This window comes from Zalophus californianus, chromosome 16, assembly GCF_009762305.2.
Source record: "Zalophus californianus isolate mZalCal1 chromosome 16, mZalCal1.pri.v2, whole genome shotgun sequence".
In the NCBI taxonomy this organism is placed as follows: domain Eukaryota; kingdom Metazoa; phylum Chordata; class Mammalia; order Carnivora; family Otariidae; genus Zalophus; species Zalophus californianus.
Window position 1 is genome coordinate 11,005,260 of NC_045610.1, and position 26,601 is coordinate 11,031,860.

The 26,601-nt window shown below is 49.7% G+C and overlaps 1 protein-coding gene across 4 annotated transcripts in view; it reads right to left on the reverse strand.

The window, feature by feature from the left end:
* The window catches only part of LOC113939822 (multidrug and toxin extrusion protein 1-like), a 36,565-nt gene that overhangs the window by 6,519 nt on the left and 3,445 nt on the right, over positions 1 to 26,601 (reverse strand). For 2 of the 4 annotated variants that reach the window (XM_027626435.2, XM_027626439.2), the window contains exons 2-14: positions 22,569 to 22,670; positions 21,017 to 21,085; positions 19,932 to 20,080; positions 19,020 to 19,062; positions 17,759 to 17,803; positions 14,380 to 14,477; positions 14,042 to 14,139; positions 13,823 to 13,936; positions 13,670 to 13,737; positions 9,803 to 9,911; positions 9,609 to 9,684; positions 5,919 to 5,988; positions 5,322 to 5,454 (exon numbers count right to left, since the gene is read on the reverse strand). In XM_027626435.2, coding sequence (XP_027482236.1) covers positions 5,322 to 5,454; positions 5,919 to 5,988; positions 9,609 to 9,684; positions 9,803 to 9,911; positions 13,670 to 13,737; positions 13,823 to 13,936; positions 14,042 to 14,139; positions 14,380 to 14,477; positions 17,759 to 17,803; positions 19,020 to 19,062; positions 19,932 to 20,080; positions 21,017 to 21,085; positions 22,569 to 22,670 — 1,174 coding nt within the window. The remainder of the gene's footprint in view (positions 1 to 5,321; positions 5,455 to 5,918; positions 5,989 to 9,608; positions 9,685 to 9,802; positions 9,912 to 13,669; positions 13,738 to 13,822; positions 13,937 to 14,041; positions 14,140 to 14,379; positions 14,478 to 17,758; positions 17,804 to 19,019; positions 19,063 to 19,931; positions 20,081 to 21,016; positions 21,086 to 22,568; positions 22,671 to 26,601) is intronic. The other 2 variants (XM_027626437.2, XM_027626438.2) reach the window with 2 other exon arrangements.

A 26,601-nucleotide genomic window follows, 5' to 3' on the forward strand; every position in this document is an offset into this window, starting at 1 on the left:
TCATTCCCTGGACTGGCCCTTTAACTGCCACTAAAAAAAAAAAAAAAAAAAAAATCAAATGAATGAGGCCAGTTGATTTATGCAAGACGTCGGGGTCATCACCAAGATGGTGATCCCTCACTCGCCACTAATACCTAACCCAGTACCATCCTGACATCAATTCCACTGGAAGCCACTTGCCACAATGTGGTGGGTCTCTGGTCTGCCTTGCTCAGCGTGCCTCTACACCGAGAGAAAGCCAGTAACTCTTTGCTTTCACTGCAAAGGACAGCAGTGGATCTGTACAGTCAAGCCCCCCCTTTTTACCTCCATTCCTCAATCAAGAATCGTAAACACCTAAATTTCCCTTGTGATTCAGTTCTGGTACACTAGGTACCAGAGCTCTTACTTTGTGCAGAGAAGGAAGAAGCCCACCTTAAAAAATCCCATTTTCTTGTTCTTAGCCTTGGCACAAAAGGGACACGGTTTCAAAAGCAAAATCACCATTTTGCGAGAACACAGTTCATTTAGGGTCTGACCTATGTAGGATTTCTAGGTTTAGCTGGATATTGCAGACAGCAGGAGCCACGTTTCCCTGAGATTGCAATACCTCTTTATGAATTGACTAAGTCCATAGTGACGGACCCTCTGCTCAGGAGGCCCCTACGTAAACAGGCTTCCGGAATCTGAAGAAGGCTTCTCTACATCCTCTTTAGAGCCCAGGTATCCCTAACTACAAAAAAAAAAAAAAAAAAAAAAAAAACCATTTTGTCTATTTGCACCTGGGCCATCTGGACAAACCCTTGGGGTTTTAACTCAAGCTCAGGGAAACCACCAAAAGCCCCGTGTTTATCATAGTCTTACTCTTGACCCCAATGCAAAGGCTTCTCCCTCTTGTGTTCAGGCAATGGCTTCTATGCCGCAAAAGCTGTGGATGCTTCTGATGAGCGAGTTCTAGACTCCCCCCCCCCCCCGCCCAAACCTCACAGTTCCTCATAAAGCACAGATACTGCTGCTGACAACACACAGCATTTTTCAGCCAGCAGATTAACCGCTTTGGAGATTCTGTTGGTACATCCTTTTCTCTCACACTACCATTCGCCCCCGCAACCCCCGAGCCCTGCCACTCCCCTAAACTGCCAGAAGCAGGGGGCAGCCTGGTGATTGTGTTCCCTGCTCTAGGGAACTCTCCGTACCTCACTCAGCTTTATCCGAGACCCTTCTTGACAACTCTGACCTAGTAGTATTTGCTGGTGAATCGTACCTTAGCACTGAAGCTGGAGATTATCAGGCAGGATGTGTTACCCCCTAGTATGAGCTCTCCTTTGGAATACAGTCCTCCACCCGCAAGCAACACAGACGGCAGACCCTACTGTGCTTCCCCAGCAAAGACCACAGAAGAACCGTATGTGCCCACAGCAGGGTTATGCTTTTGGAAAAGCAGCCGATTTGGGAGTGCTTGGGAAACACGGCGGGTTCTCTCTTCTGCTGGAGCCCCCATCGTAGATGGACAGCAAGTTAAGGAACTTTTATTTTTTTTCTTAAGATTTATTCATTCATTTGAGAGAGAGAGAGAGAGAGAGAGAAGCATGAGCGGGAGGGGCAGAGGGAGCGAAAACCCCAAGCAGACTCTGCGCTGAGCACAGAGCCCGAAATGGGGCTCGATCCACAACCCCGTGACCATGAACCAAGACCAAAAGTTGGGATGCTTAACCAGCTGTGCCACACCAAGGTGCCCCCAGGAGCTTTTAAATGCACTTCTAGGGCGCCTGGGTGGCTCAGTTGGTGAAGCATCTGCCTTCGGCTCAGGTCACGATCCCAGGGTCCTGGGATTGAGTCCCGCATCGGGCTCCTTGCTCAGCGGGGAGCCTGCTTCTCCCTCTCCCTCTACTGCTCCCCCTGCTTGTGCCCTCTCGCTCTGTCAAATAAATAAATAAAATCTTAAAAAAAAAAAAAAACTATCCTGTGCTCATCACCCACCATCTTCTGGTAAAAGTAGAAAGGACCAATGTCATCCTTAAATTGAAATTAGCAGAACTTTCAGAAACCCTTGAGCTCCCTTGGCCAAAGGCACTCCCCGTAGTCTTGCACACTATACACAACATAGAGTCGACTCCCTCAGGGACACATCGGTTATCCCCTATGAATTAGGAACTGGAAGGCCTGTGTCTAGGGATTTCACCCCCGATACCAGACTGACCAGACTGACCGGCTTCATGCAAACTATCACCAGGGTCCTACCGCCAATAGCTTAAGGCTGCCTTCCACAACATCTTCCTAAACAGCTTCTTCATAATCTTTGCCCAGGAGATTTCATCTACTGGGAAAGACGGCAGAGAGAAACTGCTCCTGAACCTTATTGGAAGGGACCCTATCAGTGGTTGTGATGCTGGCTGGTTGCATTTTCTCCCAAGTCTTGAATGTTTCTGTGCAGCCACTCTCCCATGGGTTGATCGCCACGATGGACAACATCAAGGAGCTCAAGAAGACCTTGCAATACAGTTGACTATGAAGATGATTAATAATCCCAATGGTGAAGATCTGGCTCCCTAGTTTTCCCTGAAAGAGAGACTGAGGCACCGAATACACAGACAAGGGTCACACCATATATAAAAGAACTATGATCCACCACCTGCAGCAACACACCCAGGAAATCCCCTACCTATGACAAACACCCCCAAAGCCAGCCTGCTACCCATCAGACTTGTGGGAGGCCAGACTGCTCTCTCTCGGGATATTCCAGGGATCTCAACAATAACTTCCTTAACAGTTGACCCCAAATGGCCAGGACATGATCAGTAATTAACAGCTTCCTTAATTTTTAGCACTGCTTCCAACTTAGGGCCAAGTAGAAAAAACCAAAGCTGCACCGCTGCCTGACCAATCACACAGGACGCCCCACTTCTAGTTACCCCACCTCTTTCCCAGGCCACCAGCGTCCATCAGGGTACACCTGATGCTTTCCCGTTTCCCACCACGAAGCTCTCTCACTCCTCTGCCTGCCTTTGGGTCTCTGCCAAAACTCTAGTGATGGTGGCCAAGTCCCTTGCTGGAGCAAGCTCAGGATAGATAGCCTTTGCTTTCCCATTTGGATGCTCTTTGTTTATTTCCACAGCCATCGAGATCTGGGTAAGGGCAACGTGACTAGACTGGGTTTACAGGTTCAGGCAGCCAGATTTGGTGCATAGTTTACGGGTCTGCTCCTTGATACCAATCACCCCCATATCACATTTCAGGAATGATCAGCCCGATATTTGGAAGAGTAAAGTTGACGGCCACCTGCCATTCCTATAAAGAACTAATAACAGCAAATATGTATAGATACACACACACACACTCACACACACACACACCAGTGTTCCCAATCCATAAGAACTACCAAGCTTACCCTAACCACCCTAAACAGAAAATAACCAGCTTATCTCTAGCTGTAATTTAAAAGTGATGAGTTACGTATTTCCAGGAATTTCACTATACGCCATTTAAAAGATTGTTTGACTCAACCTAGGAATCGCAAAACATGATGAGTATCAGAATCCCCTAGGAATGTGTGTATTTGAGAAAAGTCTCCCAAGGGATTATGATGGGGACTTCACGATTCGCTGGAGCTGCCCAAGAGGATATTAAGGGTAGCCTTAGGATGCTCGTCCCACACTCTGTGTACATATACTGCGGATCCTACCAATGACGACACCGTATTCAAAACCAGTTCGTATTATACTTCTTTTCTGGAAGAGGTGGGTGACAGGGATTGACTAGAGTCTTCCCACGGAGCCCTCACCTGCCCAGAGATCCCAACGTTTTTTAAACTGAGATATAACTGACAAATTAGTTTCAGGCGTGCAACATCACGGTTCAATATTTGTGTGTATATCATGAAATGATCACAATAAATCTTGGTACCTTTCGCCACATACAGCTACAAAGTTTCCTTTTCTGACCACGAGAACTTTTGAGATCTGCTCCCTTAGTAACCTTCAAACATGCGATACAGCATTATTAACTACAGCCACCACGCTGCCCATTCCACCCCCAGGACGTACTTTATAACTGGAAATTTCTCCCACGGCACTTCTTTTAAGGGATTCTTAACTCCCTCTACTTTGCACATACTAGGTATCCTTTTCTCAAGTGAACAAATGGGACTTGCAGAGCACTGGGAACATAGATACGTGTATGTTTTTATTTTTTTTAACTTATTTTTTACTTTTTTTTGATCTATATTTTTAAGTAGGTTCCTCTACTATTTCCCTTAGCTATGCCACTGGCAAATCCAAAGTATGAATAATGCCAGAAACTCAGCTAAATAATTTCCTGCACCATGATGAAAGTCCAGTGAACTTTGCATTGGCAACTCCATTCTTCGAACATCTCCCATATTTTTCATTAAAATATTATTGACCTTGAAAATAACGTGCAGCATAATGGGATGGGGAGTTCACTCAAGGTATCAGATGACTTCTTACTGCTCTAGACCTGCCAAGTACTGATGGACAAATAAGTCCATCACTACTACACCCAAAGATAACATGTTCAGGTTTTAATAGCATCATTTATTAACTGCCAATGTACTCCAAATTATTATTTTAGAAATCAAAGCTGGGCAGTCTTTTGTTTCCCTACTCTTTTAAAGATCAGCTCTAGTAATTCCAGATGCTATGGATTAGGTTCTTTCCTCCACAGGTGGTAAGGTGATAAACAGTCCCCTGCCTTCTGTAATGTTCACACACGACACTCATGCCGTTCCGGATGGGACCTGCAAGACACATGGCTTAAAAGGTCACACCAGGCAGGAGATGGAAGGTATAGGATGGCCATGAAGGTGACTTCCAGAGCACAGCTCCAGGTGCTACATGGGCTAAGCCACAGGGGGGGCATGATCTCGAATGTATACAGCCACCATACCGTGTACGTTGTCGGGAGTTCCGAAGAATCACAGCAAGGCTGACCCCTGGCCTCTCCGGCCTCCCCCCAAACGCTCCGATAGGGCCAGTTTACAATGGCCTCAACTCGTCCTGCAGACTCGCCCTCAGGGTCTCACCAGAAAAGGGCTGTCACCAAAGGACAGAACTGGGGCCAACAAAGGTACACTTCTGAAGGTTTCTTCAGCACTCCTGCTGTCACCAACAGGAGTTGGAAGGAGTTGGAAGAAGTGAGCACTTGATGACACAGGACAGGGAGAGGAGCAGGAAAGTCATCCTGCTTTGCTCAAGTACGTCAGTGTGGAAGAGAGATAAGAGGGCCCAGCGTCAGGTAAGAGAGGCGTGAACTTCCAGAGCCAAGTCTCCCAAAAAAGCCTACGTGTTCCAAGAGTCATTTTGGGGCCCGTGGTAAAGGCTTACCAACCACTCCCATTCTGGCTGTGAACATCAGCGAAATCCCGACCGGGAGACCAATCATGTAATACCCAATGGTATTGACAAGGGCCCCAACCCTCTGGTTGCCGCTCCCCCGCAGAACACCACCACCTGTGCACTGTAGGCAGAAAACATGCATCGGTGAGAACGCTGCCAAGGCTTCGGAAAGACTCCCATCCCGAGCACGTCCCATCCCAGGGGGACTTGGACTTAAAAATCCATAATCACGTATCGGTGTTCTTGTCAAGCGAATATGCTAAAAACATTCAGTATCACCTACCTGCCCCACCCTAGCTGCTCTCTTCTGTTTAAATTTACCACCATCAGAAGAAACACATAGATCATAAAGGTGCTGAAAGGGAATACTGCAGGGTGGCTGGGTGGCTCAGTCGGTTAGGCGTCTGCCTTCAGCTCAGGGCATGATCCCAGGGTCCTGGGATCGAGTCCCTCATCAGGCGCCCTGCTCGATGGGGAGGTGGCTTCTCCCACTACCCTTCCCTCCCCCACTTGTGCGCCCTCTCTCTCTCTCTCAAATATAAATAAATAAAATAAAAAGTAAAGGGAATATTGCATAATACTTACAGCAAGAGCTTCAAACAGATGGGAAATAGCAGAGATGGGAATCACCTGAGCCACCAGGGCAATGATTTCTCTGTTAGGAAAAGAAAGCACATGGTGATCAGGAGTAGACAGACATGTGGGGAAAAGCAGACTACGTGATTCAGGTGACGGCACTTGGCTTCTGCAGAAATAGGAGAGGCTCGTGCGTTCCAGCCAACACCCAATTCGGGGACAATCCTACTGTTTCTTGGCCCATAGGGGAAGACCAACCCTACAATGCGTATCGCATGACTTTTAAAAGAAATACATAGTACAGTCAGCTGATGTAGACAGTTCAAGCATATGATCTGGTACTCCACTGCCCCCACAAAAAAACAGAATTTGGATTATAATGCCATCTTTCTGTTAACATGATTCCATGCAGATCTCTTCTTGTGTCTGGATGAAGCACAACAGAGTGGTTAAGTTTCTCTCTGCGGAACCAAGGTGAGCAAATTATAAAGGCCATGGATACAGTTTACAGAATTATCCATGGTTCCTAGAAATAGTCCCTAACCTCTACAGCTAGAGACTTTAAAACCTACACTTGAGGAAGTAGAAAATGCTGCCACTGACCCAGGGAGGCAAAAAAAAATCCATAGCACTCTTGAGTGATTAACAAATAAGCCTAGAACACTGTCCAGCAATAAATATTTGTTGAATGAATTAAAAAAAACAAATACAACAAAAAAAGAAATCCAGCACGGAACAAGACAATCGCTCCCCCCCTCCAAAAAAAGGACAGAAACACAGTTCTTTTCTTCAGATTGAATTTTATTTTTTGAATAGGTAACATATGCAACAGTTAAAAGAAACCAAACAACATGAAAAGGATATCGAGAAATATCTTACTTCCGAGAAAAATCTTACTTCCATTCTGTTCCCAGTCCACCCATCACCACCACCTCCCCCGAGACAAGGCAAAAATCCTTGGTACTGTTTGTACTTGTCCACACACAAATGCGTACTGTTATCTTCCCCTTCCAGTCTCCGTCATTTCATGTTCTAGCATTCTCTGCATAATGTTCCGCAACTTGATTTGTCCACCTGATCGATTATATTCACTTTTATATTCTATCAAAATGTACTGTTTTTTACATGCTGCTGAATTCTGTCCACTAACATTTTATTTTGGATTTTAAGATAGACATTAGTAAGTGAGATTGGTCTGCAACGTTTTTTCTTGTACAAACTTTGTCAGATTTTGGTACCAACCAATGCTCTATTTTTGCTTCCTAAACGGAACGTGGGAATTTTCCTTTTTCTGGTCTCTGCAACAGTTCAACAGTATTGGAATCACATTTTAAAGGTTTTATAAAATTCTCCTTTGGGCGCCTGGGTGGCTCAGATGGTTAAGCGTCTGCCTTCGGCTCAGGTCATGATCCCAGGGTCCTGGGATCGAGTCCCGCATCAGGCTCCCTGCTCCTTGGGAGCCTGCTTCTCCCTCTGCCTCTCTCTCTCTGTCTCTCATGAATAAATAAATAAAATCTTTAAAAAAAAAAAAAAAAATTCTCCTTTGGAACCCCCAGGGATTAGTGCTTTTTGAGATTTTTAAAATAAACATTTCTTTTTTTTTAAATAAACATTTCTTATTTCTTCTAAGGAAATCGGTCTACTTAGACCTTCTGTGTTTTCCAAAGTTTTGGTAAATCATTTTCCTAGAAAATTATTTATTCCTTCCAGATTTTTTTTGAGTTGACTTGCAAAAGTCATGCAGCAAACTAGTCTCTCATGGTTTAAAAAAAAAATCATTGGGTTTTTTTTTTTTTTTTAGTAATTTCCCCCTTTCTTACTTTGTGTCGAGAAAGCTCTCTCCCTTTTTCCTCTTCGATTAGGTTAGCTGTCCATGTTGTTGTTAGAATCTATGTCACCGATTCACCAGTTTCCGTTGATCCTAGCCAGCTCATAAATAATCTGATTTTGTGAGTTTTCTCTGTCTCATAATATCATCAAAGATACGGTTTGTGGGCCTTTTGTTTTCCTTGCTCTTGCCTGCCCTGCATGATTTCGCCAAGTGGACAGACTCAGGATCAAACGTCTGCCCTGTGCCTACTGAAGCCATCAGCGTGGATACAAACCTGATATCGTTAATTCTGATTCCCTTGCAAGAAAACGGGAATGATTTCCGGTTGCTTTTCCATTCACTCTGAAGTGAGGGACACTTAAACATCGTTATTTCCCCACAGCGAAATGGCTGAAGCTGAAAGAGGACAACCCAACACCAGAAGGCAAAAGACAGGGGCGCCTGGGTGGCTCGGTCAACGAAGCATCAGACTCTTGGTTTCGGCTCAGGTTGTTATCTCTGGGTCATGAGGTCGAGCCCCGTGTTGGGCTCCATGCTGAGCACAGAGTCTGCTTAAGATTCTCTCTCCCTCTCCCACTCATTCTCTCAAATAATCTTTAAAAAGAAGTCAAGAGACAAATACGCGCAGCAGAATGAACTGGGAACAGCACCTATCCACCAGCTGCTTTTTAAATCCATGAAGGAAAAGTCAATTTTGCATTTTGTAATTGCTGATAAAAGAACCCCAAATCAGGGGGCACCTGGGTGGCTCAGTCAGTTAAGTGTCTGCCTTCAGCTCAGGTCATGATCCCAGAATCCTGGGATCGAGCCCCACATCGGGCTCCCTGCTCAGTGGGGAGTCTGCTTCTCCCTCTCCCTCTGGCCCTCCCCGCTGCTTCTGCTCTCTCTAGTAAGTAAATAAAATCTTAAAAAAAAAAAAAAATCCCAAATCAGAGGTATCCTCACAACATAGCCACATAGTCAAAATGCACCAGTTAGCCTCACTGATGAAAGCAACTAACCCAACAGAACCCGAAAACCTCAGAGCGGATCCATCCCTTACAAGAATTCTTCTCGGTGATCAGTCTGATAATGTGATTTCTTTTTTTTTTTTAAGATTTTATTTATTTATTCATGAGAGACAGAGAGAGAGAGAGAGAGAGAAGCAGAGGGAGAAGCAGGCTCCCGCTGAGCAGGGAGAGCCCAATGTGGGACTCGATCCCAGGACCCTGGGAGCCAAAGGCAGACGCTTAACCATGTGAGCCACCCAGGCGCCCTGATAATGTGATTTCTTTAAGACGACTCATTAGGGAGAATCTTAACTTCAATTTGAACCGACGAGTATATTACGCAACTTGTACACACCAGGCACTTGGGCAGATTCTGGATACCAAAATGATTTGTGTCACTGGGAATGAAAGAATTAACTGGAAACGTAATCAATGGGACCAAAAAGGGGTTTCCTTCTTTAAAACAGACGCATATGTTCGGGCGCCTGGGTGGCTCAGTCCATTAAGCATCTGCCTTCGGCTCAGGTCATGATCTCAGGGTCCCGGGATCGAGCCCCGCATCGGGCTACCTGCTCAGCGGGGAGTCTGCTTTTCCCTCTGCCTCTGCCTATGTGATCTTTCTCTCTCAAATAAATAAATAAAATCTTTAAAATACATGCATATCCTGACCTCCAGCAGCATCTATCCACACCCGGGCCCAAACAATGGCATTCTGGATAAATTAGCTCCTAGAGCTTCTTTTCCCAGGTAACAGCGATGGGTTTCTGATCTTGCAAATGGCTCAGGGACACCCCCCTCCAAAGATGCAGCACTCCCAGGAAGGCATCTACCCAACCATTTATCGCAGAGTTCACATTTCAAGAAAATCTCCGCACTCACCGGTCCGTAGTGAAAATGTACCCCACAACATCCTTACAGCTTAACAACAGGACACAAAAGGCTACAGCAAAGACTCCTGGAGGTAAAAATGGCAGAGAGACAGCACAGTGAGAAAGCAGGGCTGCAGGGAACCGGGGCTGGGCTTCCCGAGCAAAGACCTTTCGGGTGATCAACGACAGGAGACTCTTAAGCACCTGTGACCAGCAGGGCGACAGCGGAGGACTTCTTGGCCTGCTCGATGTTTCCGGCGCCCAGCGCAGTCCCTACCCGGACGCTGGCAGCCACACTGAAGCCTGAAGGTATCTAAAGTGCAAAAGGAAACATGCAATAATTACAAGGAAAGAATGAGCAGGGAGCAGAGATGCAGTCCCGTCTCTGGGCTCAGAAATGAACCTTCTCCAGGGCAGAGGGGCCTGGTAGATCATGTTGCACACCTCATTGGTAAAACTCAGTGGGAAAGTTCTGAGAAGGCTCATTTGCAACATCCCCTTTGTCTAGAGGCGTGCCCCCAGGCCAAGGTGAATCGGCATCACTCACTGGACGTCTAAGGTATGCAATGGGAGGGTCCTGCACAATCGCATTCCTCCTCCTGCTTGTAGCCCAAGGTAAGTCTGAAAGACCATCAAGGGATCAAGTTTAGAGGACAGGGGCGCGCCTGGGTGGCTCAGTCGGTTAAGCATCTGCCTTCAGCTCAGGCCATGATCCCAGGGTCCTAGGATCGAGTCCCACATTGGGCTCCTTGCTCAGCGGCGAGTCTGTTCTTCCCTCTCACCCATACCTCCCCCAGCTTGTGCTCTATCTCGCTCACTCTAATAAATAAATAAAATTTTAAAAAAAAAAAGTTTAGGGCGCCTGGGTGGCTCAGTTGGCTCAAAATCTATTCCCTTTTCAAGGCTAAGTAATATTCCATTGTACAGACAGACCACAGCCTGCTTCTCCATCCACCTGCTGATGGACTCTTCGGCTGCCTTTGGCTCAGGTCATGATCCTGGAGTCCGGAGATCGAGTCCCGCATCGGGCTCCCTGCTCGGCGGGGAGTCTGCTTCTCCCTCTGACCCTCCCCCTCTCATGTGCGCGCTCTCTCTCTCTCTCTCTCTCTCTCACTCTTTCTCTCAGATAAATAAATCTTTAAAAAAAAAAAAGTTTGGAAGACAGAATCCCAAAAACGGTGACCTCCCCCTTCCCCAAAATGTTGGGTAAAAAGGAACTTAAGAATTAACAGAAAGATGCATACCAAGCTGATAGCAGGCTACCCTTTTGGGAAGGGAAAGGCACAATGAGAAACAAGACACCAGAAGGCGGGATGGCATTGTGGTTAGGAATGGGAATCTCTGAAGCCACACTGCTGGGTTCAAGTCCTGGTGCAGCCATTTATCAGCTGTGTGACCCTGAGCAAGTTACTCACCCTCTCTTGCCCTCAGTTGTTTTCTGTGAACGGGAGCCTGTAATACAGCCTTGCTTATAGGGTTACCGTGGGGATGGGATGAGTCCGTACGTGCTAGCTGCTTAGAACAAGGCGTCACGTATGGTAATTGTTCAATAAAAATTAGTCGTTCCTAGTACCTATAAATTTACACTAAACAGAAACCTCAGACTGAGGAACACAGAAGACCTCCAAGACAGAGTCCCCGCTGGGAAACTCGCCAGTGGGAGCAAACATACAGCCCTCCCACTGACTATTTATTAATTACCAAGAGAAAGAAAGTGACTTCGTGATGAAGAAAACCCAGCAGACCACCACCTTAACCAGGAAATCAGCTAATATCGTCAGTCGTGCAACAAATCCACGTCACCAGCCCCCTGACAGAATGTGTAAGCAGCACACAGTGACACTTCTGTCGTATTCCTGCCAAAAATGCAGACTTGGAAACTGTTCACGAGAAAGTGTCAGCACGACAAATTGAGGGAAAGTCTGTATAAAGTGGTCCTTTATAAAAGTCTTCAAAAACATCAAGGTCAAGAAAGACAAAGAAGGCTGAGGATCTGTTCTAGATTAAAGATTAAGGAAGCGTAACAATATAGGGGCACCTGGGTGGCTCAGTTGGTTGAGCCTCCGACTCTTGGTTTCGGCTGGGATCGTGGTCTCAGGGTCATAGTCTTGGGTCATGGGATCGAGTGTTGGGCTCTACACCCAACGAGGAGTCGGCTGGATGTTCTCTCCCTCTGTACCTACCTCCCCACCCCCACTCGCACTTGCACCCACACGCACACTCTCTCTCAAATAAATCTTTTTAAAAAGGGAGGGCACCTGGGTGGCTCAGTCGGTTAAGCATCTGCCTTCGGCTCAGGTCATGATCCCAGGGTCCTGGGATCGAGCCCCGCATCGGGCTCTCTGCTCAGCGGGGAGTCTGCTTCTCCTCTGCCCCTCCTCCCCGCTCGTGCTCTCTCTCTCTCTCTCAAATAATTTTTTAAAACGCCTAACACTTTAGTTCCAGAATAAAAATAGTTATAAAGGACACGATCAGAACAATGGATGGCATCTGAATACGGATTGTGGAGGTGATAGATGTTTAGATAGATTGACTGATAAAGTGAGGAAATGGGGCAAAATATAAACAGTTGAGGAATAGGAGTAAAGGGTACAAATCCCTCTTTCCATTAGAGAAACACAAGTGTAAACTCTCACAAGCCTGTTGGAAAGCACATGGCAATATATGCAAAAGACTTCAAACTGTTATTTTCACTTCTAGGAATTCATCTTAAAGAAATAATCAAGTATATAAAGATATTTGTCTTAAAGTGTCTTTGAAGTGTTATTTATAACACTAGAACATTAGAAATTACATATTCCACAGGAGGAGACTGATTTAAAAACTGTATGTTCAAGGAGACACTGGTAAGCGTTTTGATTTGGATATAGTTACTGAACATATTGAAATTAAAAATGTATCTAAAACATCAAGCGTTGAAGCCATGAATACAGATTTAAAAATTCCGCTAAGAGAATGAAAGCAAAAACAAAAAGCACCGATCCTCAAAAGAATGATTCTTTAGGAAAAAAACCAGGAAATACGGGGGCATCTGGGTGGCAAGTCAGTTAAGCATCCAACTCTCGGTTTCGGCTCAGGTCTGATCTCGAGGTCGTGAGATCAAGCCCCGTATCAGGCTCCACGCTCAGCACAGGGTCTGCTTGAGATTCTCTCTCCCTCTGCCCCTCTCACTTCTGCCCACCCCCAACACCGTGCTCACTCTCTAAAACAAAGAGATATATCTTTAAAAAAAATACGAATTACATATTTTACGTTAACTTTTAAATATAACCAGCCTCAAGGTGGGGCAGGGGTACTAAGCATTAGTGTGCTGGCTTCAGTCCCTTTCACATCACAATTCTCCCTTTCTAAAGCAGCACTTGCTAGAGATGAAAGCCCTTCAGAATTTCCAGCTGCCGTTTTCAATAGAACAAAGTCACAGGAAAGCCTCTAACAACTGGGATTCTTCTTTAGCACATCAAAATCTATTCCCTTTTCAAGGCTAAGTAATATTCCATTGTACGGACAGACCACAGCCTGCTTCTCCATCCACCTGCTGATGGACTCTTCGGTTGTTTCCCCCTTTTGGCTATCATGAATAATGCTGCTGGGAGCTTTGGCATGGGTATCTGCTGGAGACTCTGCTTTCATGTCTTTGGGAGTCTAACCTAGGAGTGGTCACTCGGAGCTTACGCAGCAGCAGACCCAGGCAGGAGTGGAGTTCGGGGAGACACAATGAGCTAGGCTCTTCTTGCCATGTACCTAGCGCCATCACCCTTCGGGCCCCCTCATCTGTCCCCCTCCCCAAAAACATCTGTGTCCTAACAACTGGAAAAGATACTTCATGTTTGGCAAGTGTGGCAGGCAATCAAGGACGTGCATGACCAGCACTGAGCAACTCATTCTTCCAAACTTCCCAGGGCTCACAGGGAAGATCCCATTGTTCCAAACGGACCCTCCCTGGCTCTAGGATGAAATCATCAATCATTTTAAAAACTACTAATGTGATGAATGCCTATGCTCGTTCGTAGGACTCTTTTTTTTCAAGGGAAACATCCAGCACCTCCCCACGACTGGCTACCAGACACTCACCATGTACAAAATGACAGTCAGTTCGTACACGACAGACTGGGCTCCCAGCTCCACTGTGCCGAGGATGCCTGGTGGAGAAAGGCAGCTGACACCGTGCTTCCCGACGGGGCCCCCACATTTACGCCAGCCATCGCCACCTGTCCCCACACTGACCGCTCAGTAAGCTCCCGATCTCGTAGGCCCACCACTCCACGCACAGCATGAGCATGCCTGGGATGGCCAGGCTGAGAAAGGAGGCCCAGTCCTGCAGACACTCACTGGTCCACCCTGTAATGGGGACACAGACATATTAACAACACATGGGTGTCTGGGCTGGACCTCAACCCAAGCTAAAACCTCCGTCCGACATGGAAGACAAACGGTGGTCTTTACCTCCCCAGGTAGCATGATGCAGTTTCCTCCCAAGGATGTAGAAGAAGAGGAGCAGTGCCAAGGTGAACTGGGAAATCATATTTGCCAGTGCTGACCCGCTGGGAAGAACAGTCCCAGTTAGGGGAGGTGCCCATCCTCCGCCTGCGTAAGCCCTGAACGCACCTTCTTTCTGAGGCAGCCTCACTGTCCACCCCAGACAGTGTATTCCAGGGCGGCCCAGGGAGGGGACAACACACGGGCGTGACCAGGTCTAGGCACCCCCCTCCCACCATCCTGCCCTGGAAAGGCCACGCGGTCGGTCATTCCTTCCCCCATCCCAAGAGATCAGTTGGACTCACATGACCCCAAGGTGCAGCTTATGAAGAAACGCATAGTGGATGAGGGCATTGACAAGGTTGGCCACTACTCCGGTTAGGATCTGGGGCAGTACAATTCCCTGGAACGAGGAAAGACCACACCCCGTGCTGGAGACCAAGGAGCAGTACTGCCACTTGGTCCCCCCACACCCAGGCGAGGCGGCGGCCTGCCACAAGGACCTCGCTGGGTGCGCATCCTTGCTGCTCCCACCTTCCTGCTTCCCACTCCCTCCTCCCAGAGTCGTGAAGCACGGGAGCTCTGGCCACAGGGACGCGGGCAGGAGATGAGAAGGTAGCAGAGGGGCAGGAAGACAAATCAGTTTGCCTCCCGGACCGCAAGGGCTAACGGGGATTTGGGGATAAACAAGTCACCCTCTGCACTGGACAGCGGGTGAAAGCTCAACACTTTCTTGACCAAATGGAAGTTCAGTGAGCTGAGAAAATCTAGAACGAGCTCACGAAGCTAGAGTGCGGGAAGGACTCCATCACACCTGGCTCCGCTCACAAGTACAAGGCAGAAAAGTCCAGGCTGTCCGGCATCTCAACGAAGACTTCCGGCAGAAGAGGAAAACGGCGCACACGGCCGGGCTGGGGATGTACAAAGCTGCCCCGCCGAGCAGCGGGACACAATCACGGACATGACGAAGCCAGCGGTGACGTTCACAGGAGGTGCTGCTTCTCCCAGGTGCCAACGGTCACCCTGGCCCCTTCTCTGAATGTTTTCTCTCTCTCTGAGAAACCTGGCTCTCTCAAATCCCAGACCCCAGGGCATTTTGCCGTTTGAAGTCCTATCACTAAGCCTAAAAAGATCCCTCACCTCCCTGGGGGATTGACGTCACTCTCACACCCGCAGAAAAAGGAGCCGCAGCTTCCACTTTGCGGAGGGCGGGGGGAGAGCTTCGCATGGATTTCTGGACATGGCAACCTGCATCTCTCCGAGCTCCCTGAGGAGGGAGGACTTGGGTCCACTTGGCAGGGCAGACCTTTTCCTGCTTTGCTCTGAGCCCACCAAAACACGGCCTCCCCGGGACTGCACCTGAGCTCCGTCCTTCAGAATCGCAGCACCGTTCCCCTTTGCTGGGTGAGAACCACGCTTCTTTGATCTCCGCCACGGCTGGCAAACCCGACTCTGCCGTGCTGCGTGTTTGTGTCTAGTGGTCTTGGTAGTCCTGGGCTCGGGGGCCAAGACAACAATCGTGGCCAACCACAACTATGGGTCGCTCATTTACCAGGTGACCTGCTTAGTTTTCAGCAAAGGAGGCAGGTGACCACACCTGCCTTTTAGGTAGACGATAAAAGTAGCAGAGCATGGGGTGGGGTTGACCCAGGGAAGGACTGGAAGCAGGGAGACTCTGTAAGAGGCTCCTTAAGTTATCACAGAAGGAAGAGGAAGAACGAGAGAGGAACTGAATCAAGGGGGGAAAGGGGGAGCCGACAGGCAGGACCTACAGGCCCATCACTGATGGGCTGTGGGAGTGAAAGAAAAGATGGGGGTCCCGGGTGAGGACAGGTTACCCGAAGAGAAGATGTTGGAAGCCACTGACTGGGAGGGGAGGCAGGCCTGGGGGATGAGAAGGTCAAGGGCGCAACGTGCACAGGTCTCCCACGGGCAGCGGGCAAGACTGGCGGTCAGAGATGGAAATGTGGGAGCCATGCGCACACAGATGGAAACCGAAAACATGCCAGAGAAAGAGGAAGGTCAGCGGAAGCCGGTCCGGCCACCTTCTCTAACTCTCCCCACCAGAAGTCTCAGCAGCCCCCCGGTTTCATCTGGGGCTCTCCACCGTGTTAACTCTGCCCCCAGACCAGCTGCTTCGCCCCAAGATGGAAGCTGGGTTACATGCAACGCTTGGCTCTCCCGCCCGTCCCTGCACCCAAGGATCATTTCATTCTCTAGGATCCACCCCGGCATATGTCTCCCGTTCCTCCCACAGGACATCCTTTCTTGTCACAGACCCACGGCCTCTCTCGTTTGGACCACGTCTGTAACGTTCCTCTCTTCCCCCGGCAATTGATTGGTTTCCCACCAACTGAAAGATCCACAGCAGAGAACAAACACAAGGCCCCATACGCTGAGCCCAGGCCAACCCACCCCTCCGGTTCTGTCCTTCACTGTGTCCTTCTGCCCGAGTCGTGGCCTCGGCACCCCCACCCTTCGCTGACCCCAGACGCCTTGAGAACCCCACGTGTTCTCCAAAACCCAGTTCACGCCTCCTGGGCGGCCCCTCTCAGCTCCGGGCTCCTACTTCTAGATCTTTCCTTGTCCCTCCGAGGATCAGAGAGAGGGAGGGGTTTTTCGCTTCCACTCTCCTCACTGGACCAAGCTGGAGCCTGCGGTCAGGAGCCCCTGCGTTTGCTGGGAGACTGACGGTCAGGGACAAGGTCCTGAGCAGGGTACAGCCTCTACATGGCTTCAAGCAAGGTTATGGGCTGAGAGCAGACGGAGATTTCTGTCTCTTCATAGACACTAATGAAGATTTGAAATGTTTCATTCACAGGGTAAGACCTTCCATTTAAGAATACTAAATAGATGGGGCGCCTGGGTGGCTCAGTTGGTTAAGCGACTGCCTTTGGCTCAGGTCATGATCCTGGAGTCCCGGGATCGAGTCCCACATCGGGCTCCCTGCTCGGCAGGGAGTCTGCTTCTCCCTCTGACCCTCTTCCCTCTCGTGCCCTCTGTCTCTCATTCTCTCTCTCTCAAATAAATAAATAAAATCTTTAAAAAAAAAAAAAGAATACTAAATAGATGGAAAACCTCCTTCCTTCTCTCTTCCCTCCCTTGGCCCCTCCATGTGTCCTAGAGAGGGGGCCTCCAGGGCCATGACCCACTGCCCGGTACCTTCATTTACCTGGATTCACCTGGAAGCAAGTCCATGGTCCCACATATGCTGGCATCATAAATCCATACCTACCGTCCCGGGGCTGTCAGTCATGTGTAGAGGTCTAACTGACATGAGGTATCATTACAACATGGGCTTTCACGCCCCACTGAGGAGAGTCGGGCTGAGAGGTTGGCTCCCTGGAGCCTGACAGGTGCCCTCTGCAGGGCCCATAGGCACGCACACACCCTTACTGCCAGGGAACCACGTAAGAACACAGAGCCAAAGACCACTCCAGTGCTAACCCTATCCGGCCAATGGCAATATTTCCGAGGGGGAATCGGATAAGAATTTTCCAGAGCCAACAATAACGTATCCTTTCTTTGATTTCATCTCATAAACCTCTCCACACCAAAGTCCTGCGCCTACAACACGGGGAAATGTACTTCGGTGGCTCCTGAGTATTTTCAGGGCCGCCCCATCACTGAAAGGCGTAAACTCCCACGAGCCCCCCCCCAAAGAGAAAGGAAAGTCTGCATTACCTGGTTGAGCAAATATTTAACTTGTAATGTATAAAGAAAGGTTGCCTACAAGAGAATAAGAGACGAAGGTTAACATTTTGGCCTCGGCTTGGCTGCCCTCTGCTTCCACATGGAGCCACAGAAGCACCCCATCTCAGGAGGGGGACCAGGGGCAGGGGGCGGCAGCCAGGGTGTCTAGGGCCAGGGTGTTCCAACATGATCCAAGAGACCCTAGGGTCTGGGAGAACGGTTCCCTTGAGTGCATGGCAAGGATTCTTCTGGGGGTGGTGGGCTGTCAAGGAGGCCCGTGGGCAAACTCTAGGGGAGGCACCACTTTTATAATATAGACGAAGCAACAGTCCTATTCGGTTGGACGATTAAAAGAATATTAAGCGTTAAAGATTTCGGTATAAATTAAAGACTACACGGCCAATCAGGAGAGCAGAGATAGCTATTTTTAAGAGCTGAACTGTACCCATTCCAAATTCCCAAGTCAAAGCTCTAACCCCCAATGGGACCATTATTTGGTGACAGTCTTTAAAAGAGCTGATTAAGTTAAAATGAGGCCATTAGAGTGGCCCTAGCCCAATAGGACTGGTGTCATTATAAGACGAGAGACCCTAGGGCTGCCCCCTGTTCAGGGGGACAACCAGGAGAAAACACAGCGAGGAGGAGACTGTCTACAAGCCACGGAGAGAGGTCTTCGAGGACACCACACCTTGATTTTGGACTTTCCCATTGCCACCAGTGTTAGAAAAATTGATTTCTGTTGTTTGAGCCACCCAGCCTGGTGTTTTGTTATGGCAGCCCACGCAAACCAAGACAGCCATATCGCCCAACTGAATAAAATGAGCTTTGATTGTTCATTGACCACGGACTACCGTGTCCAACACGCACACACACTGAGGGAGTTATGTGATCACGCTCCGCGAGGAAAACAAATCTAAAAGTTCAGAGTGAGGCCCTGAGGGGTTCTGACATGAAGAATTCAGCACCATCCAAAAAAAAAAAAAAAAGTCTGAACTCCTTTTGGTGGATGATTCTGGAAGTTCGTAGGAGTTCGGGACAGGGGCCTCCTGGACTTGCCTTGACCCAGGTGTTTCTTGAGGGACAGACGTTTGTGTCTTTCATGGGCATAATGAAAGTCACGGTTCTTGAAGGAGCCAACATCACATGTCTGAATCCTATAGGACTGACCCAACACACTGAGCTCGCAGGTACCGCAGCTGCCTTCTACCAGTGAACCTCAAGAAGGGGGCCTCAGAACCCCTTGAAAACTTACAGGAAGAGCTGGAATGAAGACCATGACATAGTCCTGGGTCAGCCTACATAACAAAAAGAAAAAAAAGGTGGCAGGGGTCTCCATTTCAAGGGAACAAACAGTAGGGAGAATAAGCTACCTAACACCACCTTTCCCGTTCTTGGCTCCTTCCAAATTAATGAGCTTCACGTGCAGGAGCAAACGTGAAAATGGACCCATAGACCTCATCATCTTATACCCAGGTTACTTCTCTTGGTTCCTCCAAATCTTTAGGACTAGGAAAGGGTTTTTCAAACTCCGCACGATGGCCAGTAATTCTCTGCTGTGCATCGGAGGATGTTTTGTATAGTTATCTCTGGCTTCTCCCAATACTAGTTCTGACAGATAACCGGAAATGCCTCCCAACGTTGCCAAAGGTCCCCGAGGTTCACAGCCACTGGTCTAGGACAAGAACTTGTTCTAAAGGTCCTTATGAACTAAACCAGCAGGCCTCAAAACTTGACAGCACGTTAGAATCATCTAGGGAAACTCTGAAAAGACACTGATGCCCATGCTGCCCCCCAGGCCAATTAAAACAGAACCCTGAGAGGGGAGGGGAACCAGGGATGGGTGGGTTTTTAAAACACCCAGGTGATTTGAATATCAGCCAGGGTCAAGAACCACAAAACCATGAGCAAGCGCCTTGAACTACTATCTCAGTCAGGTGGAGGACGTTTGCCAAGTCTTGTTTCGCCCCAAACTTTGTACGCTGAAGTCATTCAAATAAGGAGGGGTCTAGATCGTAGGTGTCAGGCGTGGACAGCACTATGGCCTGGCAGAAGTCAGCTAGGGAACGCTGACTACCCTCCTGGTACGTGGCCTTTGCTGAACTTGGATGGGACCATCTTTCTGCCAAGATGGACCCAACCCCACCACGGCGTGGGCCCACCTTACCTGGACACGGCCGGGTCCTGCCGGAAGAGCAGCAGGATCTGCTGGGTGTTGAGGAAGAGCGCCCAGCAGGGGAGGCAGCAAAGAAGCAGCACCAGGGTCCCCTTCTGCAGGATGACCCCCACGTGCTTCAAGTTCTGGCTCCCATATGTCTGGGTGTGCACAATGCAAACAAACCCATTAGGAGAGGAACGGCACCCCTCCAACCTCCCAAAAGCCTTCAATCGGATGTTTCCTAGGACTTTGCCACACTCTTTGGGTAATTCGTGGTTCTCACACTTGGCTGCCCATTAGAATCACCTGGAGAACATCTTTAAAACACCAATGCCACGGTCCCACCAAAGACAGTCTGGATTTAACAGGTCCAGGGTGGGGCACCAGAGAGCGGTCATTTTTTAAAAGTCCCCCAGGAGATTCTAATGGCCAGTCAGGGTGGCATCAGCTGGAAACCTCTCAGAGATGCAGTATCTTGCTCCCACCCCACCCCCCAATCTGTGAAGTAGAAACTCTGGGGTACGGCCAGTGGGGGGCCGAAGCCCGCTCCGCTTCCAAAAGCCGAACTGTGCACGTCTCTCCCTGGGCCATGTTCAGTGACATCTGTGTGGCAGCCTGAGACCAGCTATGAAGTACCTCCTTCTGCCACCGGAATGAGCAAACCGTGCAGGTCAGAACATTTGCCCTCCTCCCACCCAAGACCTGGACATTCAACATTTACCAGCATGCCACTGGCGGGAGGCCCCCGACCTGTTTTAACAAGCCCCCCAGGGAGCTCGGGCAGGCACTCAAGGTCGAGAAGCACAGGACGGTGCCAAACTCAGCGATGTGGAAAGTGCTAGGAGGAGCTTGTACAAAACGTCCCCTATTTGGTCAAAAGTAGTGTAAGGCAGACGCGCAAACACGACTTCCCAAGCCTGCAAGGCACCCGGCCACATTTCCAAAAAAGCAAGCACGGGAAATTGGAATTGAGGGGCTGCTGTCGGGGAGTCCCTCCCTCTGTGCACAAGAGCCTCCCCGCTTCCTGCCGGTGAGGCCCTCCCAGCTCCCGTGTCCACGGTCACTTGCAAGGGTCACCCGCGGCTTCCGCTTACCTGGGACATGAGGGTGTCACAAGCAGAAGATAAGCCAAAGCCCACGGACACACCAGTGACGTTGATAACCTGGAAAGAAACCCAAGACGGCCACGCAGTGAAAGGGAGACAAGAAGGCGAATTCTCTGTCCCCACTGAGCAGAGGCCGCAACGTGCCTCCGGCAACCCTCCCAAGTCACCCTACCCAGCTCTGTCCTCCCCCTGGAACCCTTGCACAAATCCGCTGGGCCTGCTTAATTAAAGGACGGGCACAAACTTGGAGAGAGAAGAAAAACCTCAGCCAGAGATTATTACACCAAGCCCTTTTCTTTCCCCAGTGCTGGGCATTTTGATCCCCAATTTCAGAGGAACGTGAATCATCCTTAAGGGGAATGCCACGTGGCACATTAGCAGTTCTGGGTAAGTCCACTTCCCCCAGACCAAGCACGGCCTGGGACAGTATCCCAAAGGACTCTAAGGGCTCAGAATCAAGCCTCTGAAGTCAAGGTCAGAGGGCTCCTGGGTGTACTTGTCTTGACCAGGGACACCAACTAAAGCCCCAGGTCCCTAGAGCTTTGGGGAGCCCAGGGCAGCACCCCCAACACCACGGCGTGGCATCACAGGATGTCCAGAACCTGCCATCTCCAGCTGAGTGTGCAGGGCACTAACCAAGCACAACAGCCCCAACTGGGCTCAGCCTGGAAGCACCAGCCTTCTTGCACTTCCTTGGCTAAAGGGAATCTGCTAGAGGCTCGCTGAATGCATTTCTTCCCCCAGATTTCCAAACATTAAAACCCCAAAAGGATAATTAAGCCTGGGGTTGCCCATGTTGCTCCCTGAAAGCAAGACAATCCGTATATATACCTGGGGCCAATTCAGAATAGTCCTGCACCGTTCAGAGGCACCAAACGTCAATGGCTACGGGGACCAGGCATATAAGGCGAATGTGTGCCTGAGCAGGGCAGCAGCAAGGGGGAACCGGGGAGGCGGAGAAGAAGCAGGACACACATCTGCTAAAAGCCATGGACTCCACCTTTCTAGAAACACCTAGCTGGCCAACGAAGCAAGTCAGCAGGGCCATTTGGCCACACATAACCAGTTAGCCCCTAGCAGAGATCGATGACATCTCTCTTTGGTTTGGGGGATTCACATCAGGGTACAGAGAGAAGTAAGGGTTCCTCCCAATTTTAGGTTTGGACACTAGGACCCAGGATGTCGTCTTCCAGTTCTGTATCACGGAGATGGAAGTGGGCGGGCAGGAGTCAAGAGCTCCATGGATTACAGATTCGCTGATGTGGGAGACAGAGTAACAACAGCCCTCCAAAGACGTCCCGTCTTAACCCCCGGAGCCTGGGAAAATGTGAACTTACACGGTAAAAGGAGAATTATAGTTGCAAATGGAAGTGAGGTGACAGCCCGGCCAACACCTTTTTTTAGCCCAGCGAAACCCGTTTGAGACTTCTGACCTCCAGCACCGAGATAATGAATTGTGCTGGTTTAAGCCCTTCAAGAGTGGGACTTCCTAACATACAGACGGCTTTCAGAAAGGTGTGTTAGCAAGTCTCGTACGTACCGCAATGGCAAGGGTGACAGCATCCAGCTCCAGCTTCCCCAGGTGGCCACAGAACACGGAACTTACGAAACTGATCAGAAACATCATCAACTGCGCCAAGAACTTGGAACAGACAGAAAAGGAGCTATAGGTGAGTGCCAACCATCACAGGGGGAGGAGGGCGCGAGGTCCCGGGAGAGGGAGGCGCCCCCCCACCCTCTCCAAATCTACTCCAATCAGAAGCAAAGAAACCAAGGGGCGCCTGGGTAGTACGGTCGGTTAAGGGTCCGACTCTTGGTTTCGGCTCAGGTCGTGATCTCAGGGTCATGAGATGGGTGTCCCGTGTCGCGCTCCGTGCTCAGTGCAGAGTCCGCTTGAGATTCTCCCCCTCCCTCTGCCCCTCCCGATTGTGCTCTCTTGTTCTCAAATAAGTAAATAAATCTTAAAAAAAAAAAAAAGTAAAGAAATTCGGCCGTTTGTGCGCCTCTGCCAACTTTCACAGGCAAACGTGCAACTTCTGGTAGGCTTCTTGAAGGATATCCAAGAGTTCACTTGCAACCATGATCAGCATCCCATTTTTGAGAACTTCCCGGCTTTTTGAGTTGATTTTTCATGTTAAGATTCTCAGGCCATAGATCACAGGTGTATTTTCTCTGAAATTCTCAGAGGCTGCCTTCTGGGATAACCCCCTTGTCATCTCACATTACCAGTGAGGACTGGAAAGGAATATAGCCTTCAAAAGCCAGCACGAGATGCCACAAACAGGAACCCCTGAGCTAAAAATGGGGTTCTCCAAATGGAAAGTCAGTGGGCTCTGGAATCTTCGGGTGAGACATCCCCCAATCTGCCAAGCACCTTTAATTCCTGAATCCTGCGAAGGCTCAGATGGGAGGGCAAATTCCGTTTCCAGAACCTTGAGCCATTCCTCTTCACCATTTCAGGAACCACCATGAGTTGCTCCACAATCCTGTAATTGCCTGTTTGGACACTGACCTTATTTCCTTAGGCTAATTCCCAACCACCTTGCACCCCACCATCGCCACCTGCCAGACCCTGGCCATACAGTACCTCTCGGGCAAGCCCCTCTCCCTGGGAGGCTCACGCGGTCCGAGAGGGGGTTTCATCGGACTCCCACTCCCTGGAAGACAGAACAGGTGCCTAAAGAGTCACTACTGCGGACAAGGTGCTCTCCTTCCTGGGCTCCCAGTGGCACAGCTTCCAGTCCAACAGGACCTTCTGCTACTGAGCAGAAGGGCAGAAGGGATGCTTTTAGAATGCATTGGAAAAGCAAGCCAAAAACGAGACAGCAAGCAAGGGACAATGAAAAGCCGGGGGTAGGGGTGAAAAATCAGAAAGTTGGTATGGAAAACCCAATTCTAGAGAACCTAAAGCGAGAGCCAAGGGACCCCCATCTCCCCCACCCCCCACCCCCAGTAGGCCTATACCAGGAGATGGCCACGATCTAGGGCATGTCACCACCCTACAGATGGGCTTTGTAGTTTCATCCAGCGGAGCTTGATGTCTGTTTGACTGTGGATTTGTGTAACTTTAAAGATCACAGGGTGCCTGGGTGGCTTGGTTCAGGGTCAAGCAACTGCCTTTGGCTCAGGTGGTGATCGCGGGCTCCTGGGATCAAGTCCCGCGCTGGGCTCTGCTTCTCCCTCTGCCCCTCCTCCACTCATTCTCTCAATCTCTCTCTCTCAAATAAAATAAAATCTTTAAAAAAAAAAATAAAGGTCACGGGGTCCTTTTTTTTTTTTTTGTAAATTCAGCATCACTTTCAAATCTTTTCAGGTCATTATCCGCTCAGCCACGTCAACTATTACAAACGGTTGCGTCATGGAATCTGTTTCCCCCCTTTCCACAGAATGGCATACTTCTGCTACACAGTGCCCTGGTCCCCCACAAGCTGCTTTCGTGGCTTCGCATAAAGAACGTGCTCAGCCTCATCTAGGGTCAGGCCTTTGGGCCACTTCCCCGATTTTGCTATTACTAATTGCACTACACGGAACACCATCTGTACTTGGGCGGGGAAACGGGCGTTTTCTTAGGTCAAGTGCCCAGTCCAAGGCTGGGAAGAGTTTTCCTAGACGAAAAGGCCAGGGAGTCCGCCCAAGTTAAGCTCATCCATGTGAGATGCTCAAACCATTTCTTTGTTGGGGCCGCTGCAGCCTTGCTGGGGTGACAGTAACATGGGGTTCAGGTTGCACAACACAGAAACGTTTTCTGACCCTCAGTCCCAGGGAGACCTTGGCTCCAGAGTTGATATCTGCTAGCCGCGCATACTTGTTTTCCAAATCCTGGTTTCAAGCCCTTTGGGTGAGCTCTTGGCCCTCGCTGTGGTTCACATACGTAAGGATCACCTGGGGACATTGCTCAGCAGGCCCACGCCCTGCCCTAGCTCAAGAGACATCGCAGATATCTTTGGGGCTGTGGGATCTGCCTTTCAACACCCCCACACCCACCCCATCCACACCCAGTCAAGACACGGTAGTCACAGACGAGACCCATCACGGGGCCTCTTGCCATGCCTGAGCGATTAGCCAATTCTGTTGCCCCAAGTGTCTCAAGGATGGCTGTCTCAACAACAACCTGACGGGCAGTGACTAGCTGTAGACAAATGGACAATAAAAATCACCAGACTGACCGTGCCGCCTCTGTTTCTTCCTATCACGGAGGCCCCACTCATTTTTTTAGCCAGGCAGCAATAACCAAAACTATTGCCACTTGCAGGCTTTGGAAGGGTGCTCTCCAGGGCCAGATGCTGCAGAGGCAACAGGTATAGGCCCGCCCAATGAGCTTGCTGTGTGAGCACCATTCGGGAAGCCCTGGTCTCACCCCCCACCATGGATGCCTGAAAGCTCACTCCTGGCATCGAAAGGTCAGCACTGGAAGGGGCCTCGAGGTCATGGGGTACAGCCTCTTCATTGACATATGAGAAAACCCAGGCAGCCCCAAGTTACACAGCTAGTCAGTCACAGAGGTACAACTGGGACCCAAGTCACTTGACTTACGGTCAACTGGGGTCAACAACTTTGGAGCACAAACTACATGCCAAGCAAGATGAACACCGTCGCTCCATTTCTACCCCCACGGAACCCACTATAGAGCAGGGAAAGGGTATTCAACATGGAATAACACCACCAATTACACAGGTGATGAGCATGACAAAGAAGACAGGAGCTCTAAGAGCACAGCCTGGGAGTCAGAGAAGGTTCTGGAAGAAATGAAGCTCCACTGAAACCTGAATGGTGAAGAGGGAGGTGAAGGTGGGTTGTCCTTCCAGGGAGAACGTTCCAGGCAGAGGAAACAAAGCAGCCCGAGGGTTATGGGGTCTGAGGGAAGGCCGGGGAAGGACCACCGGGAGCCAGAGACACGAGATGAGACCCAGGCGCCTGACAGAAGCCAAACCCCAGAGGACCTCACAAGACCAACAAAAGGGGGTGACAAGCTCACATGCCCATTCCCCTCTAAAAAAAGACTTTGGTGTCTGGCTTCACGGGAAGCATTTGGGGCAGCATGAGCTGAAGAAGGGAGAGTACAGAAGGAGGCTGCCGTGGTCCAAGCTGGGATCAAGGCGGAAGGGGGATGAAGATGTGCATCCAGTTGAGAGACAGGAGGCCCGGAAAAGAAGGGAAGGAGCCAGGGAGGGTCCCAGACCACCCCCAGGCCTCCTCCGCCCACCTGCCCCCACACCTGTCACCCTTTGAAATGCCTCCCATTTTTGCAGACCTTTATCACCTTAGCCTAGACCCCATCCTGTGGTCTGCGGCAGCTTCCTCCTGCTGAGCCTTACATGTCACTGAGGACTTTCCCCACTGCCTATAGGATAAAAATCAAACCATCATCCTGCATGCCTCGTGTGCAGTCTGGCCCCGTCCATCCAGAGGCCCCTCACCCTGCGGGGCCTGCTCTGGTCCTTCTGCCCTGCAGCCCTAGAAAAAGTTCTCCAGCTCCCTCTCAGGTGGTCCTTTGTGCACACACCCGGAAACCAGCTCCCTCGGTTTGGACCCAGGCTATTCTACTCCATTTCCAGCCTCAGCAATGTTGCGCA